General features: G+C 46.6%; 1 protein-coding gene across 4 annotated transcripts in view; it reads right to left on the bottom strand.

Moving 5' to 3' along the window:
• The window catches only part of cdkal (CDK5 regulatory subunit-associated protein 1-like 1), an 839461-nt gene that overhangs the window by 342952 nt on the left and 474853 nt on the right, over positions 1-21656 (bottom strand). For all 4 annotated transcript variants that reach the window (XM_082974903.1, XM_082974905.1, XM_082974904.1 and 1 more), the window contains 1 exon segment: positions 15477-15643. In XM_082974903.1, the coding sequence (XP_082831029.1) occupies positions 15477-15643 (167 nt within the window).

Raw genomic sequence — 21656 nt, 5'->3', positions numbered from 1 at the left:
AGGAGGTATAACTGGCTGTAACCCCTAACCCACAGAGAGAGAGAGAGGAGGTATAACTGGCTGTAACCCCTAACCCACAGAGAGAGAGAGGAGGTATAACTGGCTGTAACCCCTAACCCACAGAGAGAGAGAGAGGAGGTATAACTGGCTGTAACCCCTAACCCACAGAGAGAGAGAGAGGAGGTATAACTGGCTGTAACCCCTAACCCACAGAGAGAGAGAGAGGAGGTATAACTGGCTGTAACCCCTAACCCACAGAGAGAGAGGAGGTATAACTGGCTGTAACCCCTAACCCACAGAGAGAGAGAGGAGGTATAACTGGCTGTAACCCCTAACCCACAGAGAGAGAGAGAGGAGGTATAACTGGCTGTAACCCCTAACCCACAGAGAGAGAGAGGAGGTATAACTGGCTGTAACCCCTAACCCACAGAGAGAGAGAGAGAGAGGAGGTATAACTGGCTGTAACCCCTAACCCACAGAGAGAGAGAGGAGGTATAACTGGCTGTAACCCCTAACCCACAGAGAGAGAGGAGGTATAACTGGCTGTAACCCCTAACCCACAGAGAGAGAGAGGAGGTATAACTGGCTGTAACCCCTAACCCACAGAGAGAGAGAGAGGAGGTATAACTGGCTGTAACCCCTAACCCACAGAGAGAGAGAGAGGAGGTATAACTGGCTGTAACCCCTAACCCACAGAGAGAGAGAGGAGGTATAACTGGCTGTAACCCCTAACCCACAGAGAGAGAGAGGAGGTATAACTGGCTGTAACCCCTAACCCACAGAGAGAGAGGAGGTATAACTGGCTGTAACCCCTAACCCACAGAGAGAGAGAGGAGGTATAACTGGCTGTAACCCCTAACCCACAGAGAGAGAGAGGAGGTATAACTGGCTGTAACCCCTAACCCACAGAGAGAGAGGAGGTATAACTGGCTGTAACCCTAACCCACAGAGAGAGAGAGGAGGTATAACTGGCTGTAACCCCTAACCCACAGAGAGAGAGAGGAGGTATAACTGGCTGTAACCCCTAACCCACAGAGAGAGAGAGAGAGAGGAGGTATAACTGGCTGTAACCCCTAACCCACAGAGAGAGAGGAGGTATAACTGGCTGTAACCCCTAACCCACAGAGAGAGAGGAGGTATAACTGGCTGTAACCCCTAACCCACAGAGAGAGAGGAGGTATAACTGGCTGTAACCCCTAACCCACAGAGAGAGAGGAGGTATAACTGGCTGTAACCCCTAACCCACAGAGAGAGAGGAGGTATAACTGGCTGTAACCCCTAACCCACAGAGAGAGAGAGAGAGGAGGTATAACTGGCTGTAACCCCTAACCCACAGAGAGAGAGAGAGAGGAGGTATAACTGGCTGTAACCCCTAGCCCACAGAGAGAGAGAGGAGGTATAACTGGCTGTAACCCCTAACCCACAGAGAGAGAGAGGAGGTATAACTGGCTGTAACCCTAACCCACAGAGAGAGAGAGAGGAGGTATAACTGGCTGTAACCCCTAACCCACAGAGAGAGAGAGGAGGTATAACTGGCTGTAACCCCTAACCCACAGAGAGAGAGGAGGTATAACTGGCTGTAACCCCTAACCCACAGAGAGAGAGAGGAGGTATAACTGGCTCTAACCCCTAACCCACAGAGAGAGAGAGGAGGTATAACTGGCTGTAACCCTAACCCACAGAGAGAGAGGAGGTATAACTGGCTGTAACCCCTAACCCACAGAGAGAGAGAGGAGGTATAACTGGCTGTAACCCCTAACCCACAGAGAGAGAGAGAGGAGGTATAACTGGCTGTAACCCCTAACCCACAGAGAGAGAGAGGAGGTATAACTGGCTGTAACCCCTAACCCACAGAGAGAGAGAGGAGGTATAACTGGCTGTAACCCCTAACCCACAGAGAGAGAGGAGGTATAACTGGCTGTAACCCCTAACCCACAGAGAGAGAGAGAGGAGGTATAACTGGCTGTAACCCCTAGCCCACAGAGAGAGAGAGAGGAGGTATAACTGGCTGCTTTCAGTTTAAAAAGGCAGCTCTGCTCAACAATCACCATTTCCTTCAGATTGAGAGGGGAAACAGGGACAGAAAACTATTGGTACATAAACCTCCATTTTTCCATTTCATTTTCCTCAGTTACACATTTACAAGATGACATCTGAAACAAACATAAATAAACGCAGCAAAGATGACCACAACCAATCAAAATCATTTAACTCAAAGTGCATCAGGCAGCCATGAGCCAGTACATCATTCACTAACCAATCAAAGGGATTCTTCTTTTTCACATCAATTTATCCTCCTGTCGCCACAACGGTACATTAAGCTGCTAATGGACAAAGACTTCCCAGGAGTATCATTAATATGAAAATGGCCCATTGTGGTGTTTCCTATGAAATTAGCAGCCCTGTGCTCCAAATACAAATTTACACCCGGCCACTCTGGGCTCCCTGGGGCCACGGAGATAATTTACACCCGGCCACTCTGGGCTCCCTGGGGCCGCGGGGAAAATTTACACCCGGCCACTCTGGGCTCCCTGGGGCCGCGGGGATAACTGACTGAACTGTGAATCTTCTCTCATCTCTCCTCTACCAGATTAAAGTGAGGAGGAGAAGAGAGACAAACAAGAGAGGGAGGGGAGAGAAAGAGGAATGAGGAGAGAGGGATAGGGAAAGTGAGAGGAGAGGAGCATGGAGAGCAGTGGGAAGAGAGGGAGAGAGATGGGGAGAGTGAGAGAGAGATGGGAGAGAGTGAGAGAGAGATGGGAGAGAGCGAGAGGGATAGAGAGATAGAGAGAGGAGAGGAGCATGGAGAGCAGTGGGAAGAGAGGGAGAGAGGGATAGAGAGAGAGAGGGATAGAGTGAGAGGGAGAGAGAGAGGGGGATAGAGAGAGAGAGGGATAGAGATGGAGAGAGGGATAGAGAGAGAGAGAGAGGGAGGGATAGAGAGAGAGAGGGATAGAGAGAGGGGGAGAGGGATAAAGAGAGAGACAAAGAGGGATAGATATATAGAGATAAAGACAGAGAGAGAGAGAGGATAGAGAGAGAGAGAGAGAGAGAGAGAGAGAGAGAGAGAGAGGAGAAGGAGAGGGATAAAGAGATATCCTCTCCTAACTGCTCTCTCTCTCTCCTAACTGCTCTCTCCCCTAACTGTTCTCTTTCTCTCCAAACTGCTCTCTCTCTCTCTCTCCAAACTGCTCTCTCTCTCTCCAAACTGCTCTCTCTCTCTCTCTCCTAACTGCTCTCTCTCTCTCTCCTAACTGCTCTCTCTCTCTCCTAACTGCTCTCTCTCTCTCCTAACTGCTCTCTCTCTCTCTCTAACTGCTCTCTCTCTCCCCTAACTGTTCTCTCTCTCTCCTAACTGCTCTCTCTCTCCCCTAACTGCTCTCTCTCTCTCCTAACTGCTCTCTCTCTCTCCCCTAACTGTTCTCTTTCTCTCCTAACTGCTCTCTCTCTCCCCTAACTGCTCTCTCTCTCTCCTAACTGCTCTCTCTCTCCCCTAACTGCTCTCTCTCTCTCCTAACTGCTCTCTCTCTCTCCCCTAACTGCTCTCTCTCTCTCCTAACTGCTCTCTCTCTCTCCCCTAACTGTTCTCTTTCTCTCCTAACTGCTCTCTCTCTCCCCTAACTGCTCTCTCTCTCTCCTAACTGCTCTCTCTCTCCCCTAACTGCTCTCTCTCTCTCGTCTCGAACTGCTCTCTGCTCTCTCTCTCCCTCCCCTAACTGCTCTCTCTCTCTCGCCTAACTGCTCTCTCTCTCTCCTAACTGCTCTCTCTCTCTCCTAACTGCTCTCTCTCCCCTAACTGCTCTCTCTCTCTCGTCTCGAACTGCTCTCTCTCTCTCTCTCCCCTAACTGCTCTCTCTCTCTCTCCTAACTGCTCTCTCTCTCGCCTAACTGCTCTCTCTCCCCTAACTGCTCTCTCTCTCTCGTCTCGAACTGCTCTCTCTCTCTCTCTCCTAACTGCTCTCTCTCTCCTAACTGCTCTCTCTCTCTCTCTCCTATTAGGGAGATCAACTGCATCATATCAGGCTGATTCTGAAGAACCAACTAGTTCAGTTTCTTGATACAATACAAGCCTTATGTAGGAGGAGCTTGTTATTCACAGGAGATGTGTAGTCATTAGAGATGTGTAGTAGTGTGTAGTCATTAAGGATGTGTAGCAGTGTGTAGTCATTAGATATGTGTAGCAGTGTGTAGTCATTCGATATGTGTAGACATTAGAGATGTGTCGTAGTGTGTAGTCATTAGAGATGTGAAGTCATTAGATATGTGTAGTTGTGTGTAGTCATCAGAGGTGTGTAGTCATTAGAGATGTGTAGTCATTAGATACATGTAGTAGTGTGTAGTCACTAGAGATGTGTAGTAGTATGCAGTTATTAGAGATGTGCCGTAGTGTGTAGTCATTAGAGATGTGTAGTTGTGTGTAGTCATCAGAGATGTGTATTCATTAGATATGTGTAGTCATTAGAGATGTGTAGTCATTACATATATGTAGTCATTAGAGATGTGTAGTAGTATGCAGTCATTAGAGATGTGCAGTAGTGTGTAGACATTAGATATGTGTAGTAGTGTGTAGTCATTAGAGATGTGTAGTCATCAGAGATGTGTAGTAGGGTGTAGTCAATAGAGACGTGTAGTAGTGTGTAGTCATTAGAGATGTGTAGTAGTGTGTAGTCATTAGAGAAGTGTAGTAGTGTGTAGTCATTAGAGATGTGTAGTCATTAGAGATGTGTAGTCATTAGAGATGTGTTGTTATTAGAGATGTGTTGTCATTAGAGATGTGTAGTCATTAGAGATGTGTAGTAGAGTGTAGTCATTAGAGATGTGTTGTAGAGTGTAGTCATTAGAGATGTGTTGTAGAGTGTAGTCATTAGAGATGTGTAGTAGGGTGTAGTCAATAGAGATGTGTAGTAGTGTGTAGTCAATAGAGATGTGTAGTAGTGTGTAGTCATTAGAGATGTGTAGTAGTGTGTAGTCATTAGAGATGTGTTGTAGAGTGTAGTCATTAGAGATGTGTAGTAGTGTGCAGTCATAAGGGTTAGTAATAACAGCTATTAGTCTTCACTGTGTTGTAGAAGGGGTCTGTGGCTGGCCTGGCATGCTGACTGATTCAGCACAGATACCAGGGGAAATGAGATCACAGACGAACTCATTCTGACCTCTGAGACGGTGCTCATTTTTACACACACACACACACACACACACACACACACACACACACACACACACACACACACACACACACACACACACACACACACACACACACAGTTAAAGTGCCTGTCCACTTGGTCCTTGTCAGAGTCAGTAAGTGAATGAGTGTCAGTGTGTAACATACGGCCTCATGTCAGGAAGAGGGAACGGAAGGGAAATGGTCATTACTGGATTTAAAAGAGCTCCATTCAGCAGCACTGCTTTGATATGTACAGAGCAAAGACCAAGACTCCAAAAACATACCCCTCCTCTCCTCTCCTCTCCACCTCCTCTCCTCTCCTCTCCACCTCCTCTCCTCTCCTCTCCTCTCCTCTCCTCTCCTCTCCTCTCCTCTCCTCTCCTCTCCTCTCCACCTCCTCTCCTCTCCTCTCCTCTCCTCTCCTCTCTATACTGTCCTGGCTCCTCTCCTCTCCTCTCTATACTGTCCTGGCTTCTCCTCTCCTCTCTATACTGTCCTGGCTCCTCTCCTCTCTCTATACTGTCCTGGCTCCTCCTCTCCTCCTCTCTCTATACTGTCCTGGCTCCTCCTCTCCTCTCCTCTCTATACTGTCCTGGCTCCTCCTCTCCTCTCTCTATACTGTCCTGGCTCCTCCTCTCCTCTCTCTATACTGTCCTGGCTCCTCCTCTCCTCTCTCTATACTGTCCTGGCTCCTCCTCTCCTCTCTCTATACTGTCCTGGCTCCTCCTCTCCTCTCTCTATACTGTCCTGGCTCCTCCTCTCCTCTCTCTATACTGTCCTGGCTCCTCCTCTCCTCTCTCTATACTGTCATGGCTCCTCCTCTCCTCTCTATATACTGTCCTGGCTCCTCCTCTCCTCTCTATACTGTCCTGGCTCCTCCTCTCCTCTCTCTATACTGTCCTGGCTCCTCCTCTCCTCTCTCTATACTGTCCTGGCTCCTCCTCTCCTCTCTCTATACTGTCCTGGCTCCTCCTCTCCTCTCTCTATACTGTCCTGGCTCCTCCTCTCCTCTCTCTATACTGTCATGGCTCCTCCTCTCCTCTCTATATACTGTCCTGGCTCCTCCTCTCCTCTCTCTATACTGTCCTGGCTCCTCCTCTCCTCTCTCTATACTGTCCTGGCTCCTCCTCTCTATATACTGTCCTGGCTCCTCCTCTCCTCTCTCTATACTGTCCTGGCTCCTCCTCTCTCTATAATGTCCTGGCTCCTCCTCTCTCTATACTGTCCTGGCTCCTCCTCTCTCTATACTGTCCTGGCTCCTCCTCTCTCTATACTGTCCTGGCTCCTCCTCTCTCTATACTGTCCTGGCTCTTTTCTCCACGAGGCTTGTGGTAGAATATAATGATACAGTGTTACATGGTCTTGTGCAACAGGCTGAGCCCAGGCTGCCCTCCCTTAGACACATCAATGTGCTGCTGGACCAGCTGTGTGGACTGTGGTGTTACAGCAGGTGACATTCATCATAGTGGAGAGATACAGATCTGACCCCATTCTCAGACACGAGGCGCTTCACGCTACCACAACAGTCCAGCAGGAAACAACGACAGAGAGAGAGAGAGAGACAGAGAGAGAGAGAGAGAGAGAGAGAGAGAGAGAGAGAGAGACAGAGAGAGAGAGAGAGAGGGAGAGAGACAGAACGAGAGGGACAGAGAGAGAGAGAGAAAGACAGAGAGGGAGAGAGACAGAACGAGAGACAGAGAGACAGAACGAGAGAGAGAGAGAGACAGAGAGACAGAACGAGAGAGAGAGAGAGAGAGAGGGAGAGAGACAGAACGAGAGAGACAGAGAGAGAGAGAGAAAGACAGAGAGGGAGAGAGACAGAACGAGAGACAGAGAGAGAGAGAGACAGAGGGAGAGACAGAGAGACAGAACGAGAGAGAGAGAGAGAGACAGAGAGACAGAACGAGAGAGAGAGAGAGAGAAAGAGAGAGAAAGACAGAGAGAGAAAGACAGAGAGAGACATAATGACATTTGTAATGTCTTTATTCTTTTGGAACTTCTGTGAGTGTAATGTTTACTGTTCATTATTTTTATTCATTCGTTTATTTCACTTTTGTTCATTATCTTCTTCACTTGCTTTGGCAATGTTAACATATGTTTCCAGGTCCCCAGCCTCCACAGTAGATACCACAGTGTTCAATAGGGTGTCAGTCACCAGCCTCCACAGTAGATACCACAGTGTTCAATAGGGTGTCAGTCACCAGCCTCCACAGTAGAGCCCACAGTGTTCAATAGGGTGTCAGTCACCAGCCTCCACAGTAGAGACCACAGTGTTCAATAGGGTGTCAGTCACCAGCCTCCACAGTAGAGACCACAGTGTTCAATAGGGTGTCAGTCACCAGCCTCCACAGTAGATACCACAGTGTTCAATAGGGTGTCAGTCACCAGCCTCCACAGTAGAGTCCACAGTGTTCAATAGGGTGTCAGTCACCAGCCTCCACAGTAGAGTCCACAGTGTTCAACAGGGTGTCAGCAACAGAGAATGTCTATATCATTTCTGAAGCATCAAGACGCTTGAAATTAAAGGGACACTTCAGGATTTTGGTAATGAAGCCCTTCATCTACTTCCCCAGAGTCAGATGAACTCCTGGATTTCGTTGTTATGTCTCTGTGTCCAGTATGAAGGAAGTTAGAGGTCATTTTTTGAGATGACAATGCTAACTAGCTTTAGCGCAACGCCTGGAAGTCTATGGTGTCTACTAGCATGCTAGCAGTTACCATAAACTTCCAGTCATTGTGCTAACACAAGTTAGCAATAGCGCTAGTTAGCGACTTCTTTCAAACTGCAGGCAGACATAAAAATGTTATCCACGAGTTCATCTAACTCTTGGAAAGTAGATGAACTGATTCATAGCCAAAATCCTGAAGCATCCCTTTAATGTAAGCAGTATTTCTGGAGGAAATCCTGAAGCATCCCTTTAATGTAAGCAGTATTTCTAGAGGAAATCCTGAAGCATCCCTTTAATGTAAGCAGTATTTCTAGAGGAAAGCCTGAAGCATCCCTTTAATGTAAGCAGTATTTCTAGAGGAAATTCTGAAGCATCCCTTTAATGTAAGCAGTATTTCTAGAGGAAATCCTGAAGCATCCCTTTAATGTAAGCAGTATTTCTAGAGGAAATCCTGAAGCATCCCTTTAATGTAAGCAGTATTTCTAGAGGAAAGCCTGAAGCATACCTTTAATGTAAGCAGTATTTCTAGAGGAAATCCTGAAGCATCCCTTTAATGTAAGCAGTATTTCTGGAGGAAATTCTGAAGCATCCCTTTAATGTAAGCAGTATTTCTAGAGGAAATTCTGAAGCATCCCTTTAATGTAAGCAGTATTTCTAGAGGAAATCCTGAAGCATCCCTTTAATGTAAGCAGTATTTCTAGAGGAAATCCTGAAGCATCCCTTTAATGTAAGCAGTATTTCTAGAGGAAATTCTGAAGCATCCCTTTAATGTAAGCAGTATTTCTAGAGGAAATCCTGAAGCATCCTTTTAATGTAAGCAGTATTTCTAGAGGAAATCCTGAAGCATCCCTTTAATGTAAGCAGTATTTCTATATTTCTAGAGGAAATCCTGAAGCATCCCTTTAATGTAAGCAGTATTTCTAGAGGAAATCCTGAAGCATCCCTTTAATGTAAGCAGTATTTCTAGAGGAAATCCTGAAGCATCCCTTTAATGTAAGCAGTATTTCTAGAGGAAATCCTGAAGCATCCCTTTAATGTAAGCAGTATTTCTAGAGGAAAGCCTGAAGCATCCCTTTAATGTAAGCAGTATTTCTAGAGGAAATCCTGAAGCATCCCTTTAATGTAAGCAGTATTTCTAGAGGAAATCCTGAAGCATCCCTTTAATGTAAGCAGTATTTCTAGAGGAAAGCCTGAAGCATCCCTTTAATGTAAGCAGTATTTCTAGAGGAAATCCTGAAGCATCCCTTTAATGTAAGCAGTATTTCTAGAGGAAAGCCTGAAGCATCCCTTTAATGTAAGCAGTATTTCTAGAGGAAATCCTGAAGCATCCCTTTAATGTAAGCAGTATTTCTAGAGGAAAGCCTGAAGCATCCCTTTAATGTAAGCAGTATTTCTATATTTCTAGAGGAAATCCTGAAGCATCCCTTTAATGTAAGCAGTATTTCTAGAGGAAAGCCTGAAGCATCCCTTTAATGTAAGCAGTATTTCTAGAGGAAAGCCCGGTACAGTAAAGGTTATCATTATAATGAACCTGGCAGGGGGGGTTTCTTACAGCGGCTTGAAATGTTCAGTCCATTACATCACTTCCTGTGTTAGTTTTACTGTATTACCATAAAACACCTCACATTGTAATTTCTACTTTATTATATAGAAGCTCCATAACCCTCCAACGCCAAAGGCTACGGCTAATATCAATATCACTTCCTGAATAAAATCTACTTCATTTGGAAAAGCGTCGCTGATCACCACCATTTAGGTTGGCTGACATGTTGAACATTTCCAAAACAGGGGAAACGGATTTCTTCTGAGAATGTGATCCCATCAACATACCTTACAATACATCCTAGAGTAGATTTACCCTCCAGCACCAGGCACACCAGGGATCAGTCCCAAATGGCACCCTATTCCCTACAAAGTACACTACTTTTGACCATAGCCCTACACTCTGCGTATAGACTGTCCTCTCTCTCCATCCCTTCCCTACCTACCCCTTCATATAGACTGTCCTCTCTCCATCCCTTCCCTACCTACCCCTTCATATAGACTGTCCTCTCTCCATCCCTTCCCTACCTACCACTTCATATAGACTGTCCTCTCTCTCCATCCCTTCCCTACCTACCCCTTCATATAGACTGTCCTCTCTCCATCCCTTCCCTGCCTACCCCTTCATATAGACTGTCTTCTCTCCATCCCTTCCCTACCTACCCCTTCATATAGACTGTCCTCTCTCTCCATCCCTTCCCTACCTACCCCTTCATATAGACTGTCCTCTCTCCATCCCTTCCCTGCCTACCCCTTCATATAGACTGTCCTCTCTCTCCATCCCTTCCCTACCTACCCCTTCATATAGACTGTCCTCTCTCTCCATCCCTTCCCTACCTACCCCTTCATATAGACTGTCCTCTCTCTCCATCCCTTCCCTACCTACCCCTTCATATAGACTGTCCTCTCTCTCCATCCCTTCCCTACCTACCCCTTCATATAGACTGTCCTCTCTCCATCCCTTCCCTACCTACCCCTTCATATAGACTGTCCTCTCTCTCCATCCCTTCCCTACCTACCCCTTCATATAGACTGTCCTCTCTCTCCATCCCTTCCCTACCTACCCCTTCATATAGACTGTCCTCTCTCCATCCCTTCCCTACCTACCACTTCATATAGACTGTCCTCTCTCCATCCCTTCCCTACCTACCCCTTCATATAGACTGTCCTCTCTCCATCCCTTCCCTGCCTACCCCTTCATATAGACTGTCCTCTCTCCATCCCTTCCCTGCCTACCCCTTCATATAGACTGTCCTCTCTCTCCATCCCTTCCCTGCCTACCCCTTCATATAGACTGTCCTCTCTCCATCCCTTCTCTACCTACCCCTTCATATAGACTGTCTTCTCTCTCCATCCCTTCCCTACCTACCCCTTCATATAGACTGTCTTCTCTCTCCATCCCTTCCCTGCCTACCCCTTCATATAGACTGTCCTCTCTCTCCATCCCTTCCCTACCTACCCCTTCATATAGACTGTCCTCTCTCCATCCCTTCCCTACCTACCCCTTCATATAGACTGTCTTCTCTCTCCATCCCTTCCCTGCCTACCCCTTCATATAGACTGTCCTCTCTCCATCCCTTCTCTACCTACCCCTTCATATAGACTGTCCTCTCTCCATCCCTTCCCTTCCTACCCCTTCATATAGACTGTCCTCTCTCTCCATCCCTTCCCTGCCCTTCATATAGACTGTCTTCTCTCTCCATCCCTTCCCTACCTACCCCTTCATATAGACTGTCCTCTCTCTCCATCCCTTCCCTGCCTACCCCTTCATATAGACTGTCCTCTCTCTCCATCCCTTCCCTACCTACCCCTTCATATAGACTGTCCTCTCTCTCCATCCCTTCCCTACCTACCCCTTCATATAGACTGTCCTCTCTCCATCCCTTCCCTACCTACCACTTCATATAGACTGTCCTCTCTCCATCCCTTCCCTACCTACCCCTTCATATAGACTGTCCTCTCTCCATCCCTTCCCTGCCTACCCCTTCATATAGACTGTCCTCTCTCTCCATCCCTTCCCTGCCTACCCCTTCATATAGACTGTCCTCTCTCCATCCCTTCTCTACCTACCCCTTCATATAGACTGTCCTCTCTCCATCCCTTCCCTTCCTACCCCTTCATATAGACTGTCCTCTTTCTCCATCCCTTCCCTGCCCTTCATATAGACTGTCTTCTCTCTCCATCCCTTCCCTACCTACCCCTTCATATAGACTGTCCTCTCTCTCCATCCCTTCCCTGCCTACCCCTTCATATAGACTGTCCTCTCTCTCCATCCCTTCCCTGCCTACCCCTTCATATAGACTGTCCTCTCTCTCCATCCCTTCCCTACCTACCCCTTCATATAGACTGTCCTCTCTCCATCCCTTCCCTGCCCTTCATATAGACTGTCCTCTCTCCATCCCTTCCCTGCCTACCCCTTCATATAGACTGTCTTCTCTCTCCATCCCTTCCCTGCCTACCCCTTCATATAGACTGTCCTCTCTCTCCATCCCTTCCCTACCCCTTCATATAGACTGTCCTCTCTCTCCATCCCTTCCCTACCTACCCCTTCATATAGACTGTCCTCTCTCTCCATCCCTTCCCTACCTACCCCTTCATATAGACTGTCCTCTCTCCATCCCTTCCCTACCTACCCCTTCATATAGACTGTCCTCTCTCCATCCCTTCCCTACCTACCCCTTCATATAGACTGTCCTCTCTCTCCATCCCTTCCCTGCCTACCCCTTCATATAGACTGTCTTCTCTCCATCCCTTCCCTGCCTACCCCTTCATATAGACTGTCCTCTCTCTCCATCCCTTCCCTACCTACCCCTTCATATAGACTGTCCTCTCTCCATCCCTTCCCTACCTACCCCTTCATATAGACTGTCTTCTCTCTCCATCCCTTCCCTGCCTACCCCTTCATATAGACTGTCTTCTCTCCATCCCTTCCCTGCCTACCCCTTCTAATAATGAATAACTCAGGGTCTCCTTGACCCACTTCAGTGTGAGCGTCCTAGTAGAGATAATAGTTCATCAGTATATTCAGATTCTCTCTCATATCATCCTTTATTTAACTGATTTGATCCTGAAGGACAACAGTTATTTTCCCTCCATTTAGTTTCATGTCTAGTCAGTCAGGTGTTACCCTCACCCCTCACCTCTCCTTTCCTGCTAACTTCAATCCAAATCATCCAAAGACCTCCTCTTCACTCCTCTCCTCTCCTGTCCTCTCCTCTCCCCCTCCCTAAACTCCTCTCACCTCTCCTGTCCTCTCCTCTCCCCCTCCCTCAACTCCTCTCACCTCTCCTGTCCACTCCTCTCCCTCAACTCCTCTCACCTCTCCTGTCCCCTCCTCTCCCCCTCCCTCAACTCCTCTCACCTCTCCTGTCCCCTCCTCTCACCTCTCCTGTCCCCTCCTCTCACCTCTCCTGTCCCCTCCTCTCCCCCTCCCTCAACTCCTCTCACCTCTCCTGTGTCTGTCAGCTGCTTTGCAATTACCAAGGCAGAAAGTGACAGTGAGAGTGAGAAAGAGAGAGAAAGAGAAAATGAGAGGGGGAAAGAGAGAGAGAGAGAGAGAGAGAGAGAGAGAGAGAGAGAGAGAGAAAGAAAGAGAGAGAGTTAGAGAGAGGGAGAGACAGAGAGAGAGATAGTGAGAGATATTTCTAACCCCCCTCTGGTTCTCTGACTGTCTCTGGGCTTAATGCTGTGCTAAACACCTTCCTTACTAAAGGTCTTAATACGTCACAGAATCACACAGCCCTTCACAGCTCAAATCACCCTGTAATTTACTAGCTCCACTACTGCCCTTTTCCCACTGTCACTCCATCATCGCAGTAGCGAGACCGACCGTTCAGAAATAAAAGGAAAAAGGAAAATGTCAAACAGGAAGCACTAGGCTTTGTTCAGATATCTTTTCATGTCTTGGAGAGACAGAAAGTATATCCATTAAAGGTGCAATGTAATCCCCCGAAAAAAAGAATGTCCAAATGAAATGCCCATGAGCCCAATCTGGATCTAACAGCACCAATCACCAAAATGGAGACGAGCTCGTCGGCATCGTTATTTTCTGGATGTGTCAGAAGTAACCGACGTGAGAGGCTTAGGAGAGTGCACTTGGCATTCTCCTCACCAATCAAAACCATTTCCTTTGATTTTGTCCAATAGCAGGTGACGTAATATCTGAAGTATCTGAGAAAGAAACAAGCCCAAGCAGACAGCTCTGGCCTTTAGCTGGTTGGAAGAACACAGCAGATGAACCCATCGCTAGGCAGATGGACCCATCGCTAGGCAGATGGACCCATCGCTAGGCAGATGGACCCATCGCTAGGCAGATGGACCCATCGCTAGGCAGATGGACCCATCGCTAGGCAGATGGACCCATCGCTAGGCAGATGAACCCATCGCTAGGCAGATGAACCCATCGCTAGGCAGATGAACCCATCGCTAGGCAGATGGACCCATCGCTAGGCAGATGAACCCATCGCTAGGCAGATGGACCCATCGCTAGGCAGATGAACCCATCGCTAGGCAGATGAACCCATCGCTAGGCAGATGAACCCATCGCTAGGCAGATGAACCCATCGCTAGGCAGATGAACCCATCGCTAGGCAGATGAACCCATCGCTAGGCAGATGGACCCATCGCTAGGCAGATGAACCCATCGCTAGGCAGATGAACCCATCGCTAGGCAGATGAACCCATCGCTAGGCAGATGAACCCATCGCTAGGCAGATGGACCCATCGCTAGGCAGATGGACCCATCGCTAGACAGATGAACCCATCGCTAGGCAGATGAACCCATCGCTAGGCAGATGAACCCATCGCTAGGCAGATGAACCCATCGCTAGGCAGATGGACCCATCGCTAGGCAGATGGACCCATCGCTAGGCAGATGGACCCATCGCTAGGCAGATGGACCCATCGCTAGACAGATGAACCCATCGCTAGGCAGATGAACCCATCGCTAGGCAGATGAACCCATCGCTAGGCAGATGAACCCATCGCTAGGCAGATGAACCCATCGCTAGGCAGATGAACCCATCGCTAGGCAGATGAACCCATCGCTAGGCAGATGAACCCATCACAGGAAACAAAAAATGCCTTCCCACTGTCCTCCACATCCATCCAACCATATCCTTACACAAGGAATTAGCATTTAACTGGTATTTCCTTCATTAGCAGAAAGCTTCATCAGGTTTTCATTTGAATGTATCAGAGCAGAAACGTGGCCTATACATATGGGACCACATTACAACCTCAATGAACCCCCCAGCCAATTAAAACAGCTTCTCACAGTACTTCTACCTTGTTACTAGTGTGGCACATCCCCGGGATTACAGCACTAACACACACACACACACACACGCTGTCAGACACACACGCTGTCAGACACACCCACACACACGCTGTCAGACACACCCACACACGCTGTCAGACACACACACACACACACACACACACACACACATGCTGTCAGACACACACACACACGCTGTCAGACACACACACACACACACACGCTGTCAGACACACCCACACACACATGCTGTCAGACACATACACTAACACACACGCTGTCAGACACATACACTAACACACACACACACACACACACACACACACACACACACACACACACACACACACACACACACCGCTGTCAGACACACCCACACACACACACACACACGCTGTCAGACACACCCACACACACACACGCTGTCAGACACATACACTAACACACACACGCTGTCAGACACACACACACACACACACACACACACACACACACTCTGTCAGACACACACAGCCTCACTATAATCCTCCTTCCACCTGAGGAGACAGTCTCTGTCCGTTGTTCAACAACTGATGTTACTGCTGGTGCTGAGAACAGTTACCTTGTAGAGGAACTCAGAAACATAGTGTCAGGCCTGGATGTCAACTAGTGAACATCTGTGAATTCCTAAATATGTATACAGTCAATACACACACACACACACACACACACACACACACACACACACACACACACACACACACACACACACACACACACACACACACACACACACACACACACACACACACACACACACACACACACACGTTGACAGTACCTCTAGGTGCTCCAGGATGTATGGAGGGTTGGTCATGCCCAGTCTCAGCATGGCTCCTTCAGGAATCTCTTCCACTAGTCTCCATAGCAGAGTGGGCAGGTCTGTCCCGATGTCCTTCCCATATGCCCCGGTGTCCTCACTGGTCAGCCAGATCTCACACACACCCTCTGAGGAGAGAGAGAGAGAACACACTAAATACCATGACGTCCTGTAATAACTAAAAAACACATGGAAAATCACAAAGAAACCAACAAGTAAATAGTTGTAATTATTGTCTCTGAGGAAAAGGAAAGAGATGTACACTAAGAAAACATATGGATTATCATAAAATACAATGAATAGCATCTGATACGGCAGCATACCAACATAATATAGAAGGTGATTACTGGTAAAAAAATACCTTAGTAAATACCTTAGTAACTTCTTAGTAAATACCTTAGTAACGTCTTAGTAAATACCTTAGTAAATACCTTAGTAAATACCTTAGTAAATACCTTAGTAACGTCTTAGTAAATACCTTAGTAAATACCTTAGTAAATACCTTAGTAAATACCTTAGTAAATACCTTAGTAACGTCTTAGTAAATACCTTAGTAAATACCTTAGTAAATACCTTAGTAAATACATTAGTAACGTCTTAGTAAATACCTTAGTAACGTCTTAGTAAATACCTTAGTAAATACATTAGTAACGTCTTAGTAAATACCTTAGTAACGTCTTAGTAAATACCTTAGTAAATACATTAGTAAATACCTTAGTAACGTCTTAGTAAATACATTAGTAAATACCTTAGTAAATACCTTAGTAAATACCTTAGTAAATACCTTAGTAACGTCTTAGTAAATACCTTAGTAACGTCTTAGTAAATACCTTAGTAATGTCTTAGTAAATACCTTAGTAAATACATTAGTAACGTCTTAGTAAATACATTAGTAAATACCTTAGTAAATACCTTAGTAAATACCTTAGTAAATACCTTAGTAACGTCTTAGTAAATACCTTAGTAACGTCTTAGTAAATACCTTAGTAATGTCTTAGTAATGTCTTAGTAAATACCTTAGTAAAGTCTTAGTTAGGCTACCTTAGTAAATACCTTAGTAAAGTCTTAGTTAGGCTACCTTAGTAAATACCTTAGTAATGTCTTAGTTAGGCTACCTTAGTAAATACCTTAGTAAAGTCTTAGTTAGGCTACCTTAGTAAATACCTTAGTAAAGTCTTAGTTAGGCTACCTTAGTAAATACCTTAGTAAAGTCTTAGTTAGGCTACCTTAGTAAATACCTTAGTAAAGTCTTAGTTAGGCTACCTTAGTAAATACCTTAGTAAAGTCTTAGTTAGGCTACCTTAGTAAATACCTTAGTAATGTCTTAGTTAGGCTACCTTAGTAAATACCTTAGTAAAGTCTTAGTAAATACCTTAGTAAATAGGCTAACTTGATAAATACCTACAACAAAATAATAATTTCTTGACCAGTCCTGCAGATGAAATGGAAGTAGCTTAACAACCAGGTGTCCATCTCCTACCTAGATGTGGAACACTAACACATCTCATGGCAGATCACTTCCCATTCAGGATTCAGAGGAGACAGTTGGCTGATTCTAGTTCACACTGACTGCAAGGGATCATTTCAATAACTGAGTAAGATACATGTAGCTGGGAGGTAGTCAAACTGAACGAGCACACAGACTCACGCACACAGACTCACGCACACAGACTCACGCAGACTCACGCACACAGACTCACGCACACAGACACAGACTCACGCAAACAGACTCACGCACACAGACTCACGCACACAGACTCACGCACACAGACTCAAACACACAGACACAGACTCACGCAAACAGACTCACGCACACAGACTCACACAGACTCACGCAAACAGACTCAAACACACAGACACAGACTCACGCACACAGACACAGACTCACGCAAACAGACTCACGCACACAGACTCACGCACACAGACTCACGCACACAGACTCAAACACACAGACACAGACTCACGCAAACAGACTCACGCACACAGACTCACACAGACTCACGCAAACAGACTCAAACACACAGACACAGACTCACGCAAACAGACTCACGCACACAGACTCACGCACACAGACTCACGCACACAGACTCAAACACACAGACTCACACACACAGACTCACGCACACAGACTCACGCACACAGACACAGACTCACGCACACAGACTCACACAGACTCACGCACACAGACTCACACAGACTCACGCAAACAGACTCAAACACACAGACACAGACTCACGCAAACAGACTCACGCACACAGACTCACGCACACAGACTCACGCAAACAGACTCACACACACAGACACAGACTCACGCAAACAGACTCACGCAAACAGACTCACGCACACAGACTCACACACACAGACTCACACACACAGACTAACGCATACAGACTCACACACACAGACTCACACACACAGACTCACACAGACAGACTCACGTACACAGAAAGACTCACACACACAGACAGACTCACACACAAAGACACACAATGAACCATATGTAATAATTATATACACATAATTGAGGAGACTAAATCCTTAACATTGATATGTGACTTCCTTGGGACCCAAATGAGCAGCCATATTTTAGGTACCCGTACGGGCAGCCATATTTTAGGTACCTGTACGGGCAGCCATATTTTAGGTACCCGTATGAGCAGCCATATTTTAGGTACCCGTATGAGCAGCCATATTTTAGGTACCTGTACGGGCAGCCATATTTTAGGTACCAGTACGGGCAGCCATATTTTAGGTACCCGTACGGGCAGCCATATTTTAGGTACCCGTACGGGCAGCCATATTTTAGGTACCCGTACGGGCAGCCATATTTTAGGTACCCGTACGGGCAGCCATATTTTAGGTACCCGTATGAGCAGCCATATTTTAGGTACCAGTACGGGCAGCCATATTTTAGGTACCCGTACGGGCAGCCATATTTTAGGTACCCGTACGGGCAGCCATATTTTAGGTACCAGTACGGGCAGCCATATTTTAGGTACCAGGCAAGCTCAATCATATATGGAGCTAAAGACTACAAATACTACTTGCACCAAGGCCTGCAATGCGAGAGGCAGATGTGACATGAGTCTGATAAGGAATGTTTACCAGAAGAATGAGAAAATCTGAATGTTTGGGGGCAAGGAGACATGCTCGTTGTTGTTGCTTTGCTTCAAACTGTCAACTGATGCTTATGTTGTGATCTGTATCTGGCAGCTAATTGGGGACTAAGCCACCATGGTCAAAAGCTTCGATTACATTGTTTTGCTATTGTTGCCTCTGTAATAAATAAACAGGAGAAAATAAGTAGGGAAGTCTGAGTGTGAACCCTCTTCAGTGAATCTAATGTTTTGCTCAACGAACCAGTTCTGAGCGCAGTGGTTTCCAGAAACCTTCATCATTACACAGAGTCGACAGTACAGAACCAATGATCAGAGGTTAACCTACTGACCTTACAGTGCCTTCCAGGGGCTGAGAAGTCTGCATAATGATCTGATGGAGGATTATGGGATATATCATGGTGGAGATCAGCTGAATACTGAACAACATGACAGTAAGGTTGTATTCAGGTGAGTAGCTAGCTAATGAGGTCTCTCTCTTTCTCCCTGTTCCACTCTCAGAGGACCTCAGACTGCATCAAGATTCCTCTCTCTCTCCCCCCCTCCATTTTCCCCATGCAGCCAGCTTCTGTTCAAATCAGAAAACCCTGATTAATTATCAATGAAATCCTTCAACGTCAATTTCCCGCAGGCTGAACACTGAACCTGAGACAGAGAGGCTGAAACCAAAACATCAATAATCATCAGAGAAGTAGCAACATATAAAATAGTCAACCAAAACACCAGAGAAGTAGCAACATATAAAATAGTCAACCCAAACATCAGAGAAGTAGCAACATATAAAATAGTCAACCCAAACCAAAACACCAGAGAAGTAGCAACATATAAAATAGTCAACCCAAACCAAAACACCAGAGAAGTAGCAACATATATAATAGTCAACCCAAAACACCAGAGAAGTAGCAACATATATAATAGTCAACCCAAACACCAGAGAAGTAGCAACATATATAATAGTCAACCCAAACCAAAACACCAGAGAAGTAGCAACATATAAAATAGTCAACCCAAACCAAAACACCAGAGAAGTAGCAACATATATAATAGTCAACCCAAACCAAAACACCAGAGAAGTAGCAACATATAAAATAGTCAACCCAAACCAAAACACCAGAGAAGTAGCAACATATATAATAGTCAACCCAAACACCAGAGAAGTAGCAACATATAAAATAGTCAACCAAAACACCAGAGAAGTAGCAACATATATAATAGTCAACCCAAACCAAAACACCAGAGAAGTAGCATATATATAATAGTCAACCCAAACCAAAACACCAGAGAAGTAGCAACATATAAAATAGTCAACCCAAACCAAAACACCAGAGAAGTAGCAACATTTTTATTTAAACAATAACGACTTTCCACAAGAACCTTGTGTCTACAACAAGAACCTTGTGTCTACAACAAGAACCTTGTGTCTACAACAAGAACCTTGGGTCTACAACAAGAACCTTGGGTCTACAACAAGAACCTTGGGTCTACAACAAGAACCTTGGGTCTACAACAAGAACCTTGGGTCTACAATACCAATCTTGTTCCTCAGGATTTGAAGTAAAGAACACTGGAGAACCTCTGTAGAGACTTGTTGACCTAGATGTTAAATCCCACACCGGCATTGAGGTCAGATCTGAGACTGGGAATCTGCCTCTTTGATATAGTAACTTTTTAAAAGTGATTTCATAACCTTGGATTCAGTAATGTTATTTTTGGCAGATGGCTTCAGCAAGCGGTTTTGAATATGGCGAACAATGAGGGAGCCTCCTTGTCCTGTGCCTCACTGAGAAGGATAAGCAAGCCAAACAATTGGACTTGGAAAAGAGTTTCTGTATGGGAATATCAGAACCTTGCCTATAGCGGAGGTTAACTTGTAAAAAACACAGCCAAACAATCTGAATATCATAACAACTTCAACAGGGGTACAGAAGCACCTTGCCTCCTAATGGGAGTGCTCATAGCAAGGTGATGGGGGTAAACTAGTAAAAAAACTAAACCAATTAACCTGTATGAACTGAAAAGAGGACTCAATCGTTTACCACGGCAAGAAAACAGGACGTGAGTGTCAGCCTGACATTTCCATCACCTGCATGTGGTTAAATGAGATGAATGCTGTGTTACTGTGACCTGCTTCCTTGATGTTCTTTCCACAGCAGCCCCATTAGAACCCATCTACAGGAAGGTTTGATGTCATACATTCATGGGTGGATGGGGAGGCTGCTTTTCATAAATACATTCCTACAAAACCTGTAACGCACACAACATCTCACAAGGGAGGCCAACGGAGAAACAGAGAGGGATGGAAACAGGGCCGGTGTGGAAAGAGACAGGGAAAGAGTGTGATCTCTGGGTTTAGAGCAACAGGGTGGAGAGGACTGGAGGGTGTGTCCCTGAACAAGCAGGGGGGGAGAGGTGGAAAGGGAGAGTCCCAAACATACAGGGGGGCGGCTGCAGAGGGTGCAGGCAGCCAGGGCCAGGAGAACAGCTGAGTGCTTTGCCTAACCCTCTCCAAACAAAACATCAGGCTGGAGCTGTAACGTAGGCTGTTGGCCCAGTGACAGGGGTGGGAGGACAGGAGAGGACTGGTGCAGGGAGGCCACCAAACAGCCACCACCAGGACCGGGCAGGGAGGCAGGCTGCTGGCCCAGGAACAGGGGTGGGAGGACAGGAGAGGGCTGGAGCAGGGAGGCCACCAAACAGCCACCACCAGGACCGGGTAGGGAGGCAGGCTGCTGGCCCAGGAACAGGGGTGGGAGGACAGGAGAGGGCTGGAGCAGGGAGGCCACCAAACAGCCACCACCAGGACCGGGCAGGGAGGCAGGCTGCTGGCCCAGGAACAGAGGGCCGAGGGCAGGGGAGGTCTGAGGCCGTCTGTCTGTCTGTTACTAACTCTACTAACACAACCCTCCCTGAACCAAGTGTCTGTCTGTCGTCTGTCTGTCACTAACACTACTAACCCCAAGCCAACAGTGTGGCAGGACTCTGACGTCAGGAAGAGGTTTGGCTTTTGGAACAGCTCCATTGGCTG

Source organism: Salmo salar, chromosome 05, assembly GCF_965601325.2.
Source record: "Salmo salar chromosome 05, fSalSal1, whole genome shotgun sequence".
NCBI lineage: Eukaryota > Metazoa > Chordata > Actinopteri > Salmoniformes > Salmonidae > Salmo > Salmo salar.
Note: the sequence above shows the minus strand (reverse complement) of the source record. Positions and strands in the feature narration are given on the sequence as shown.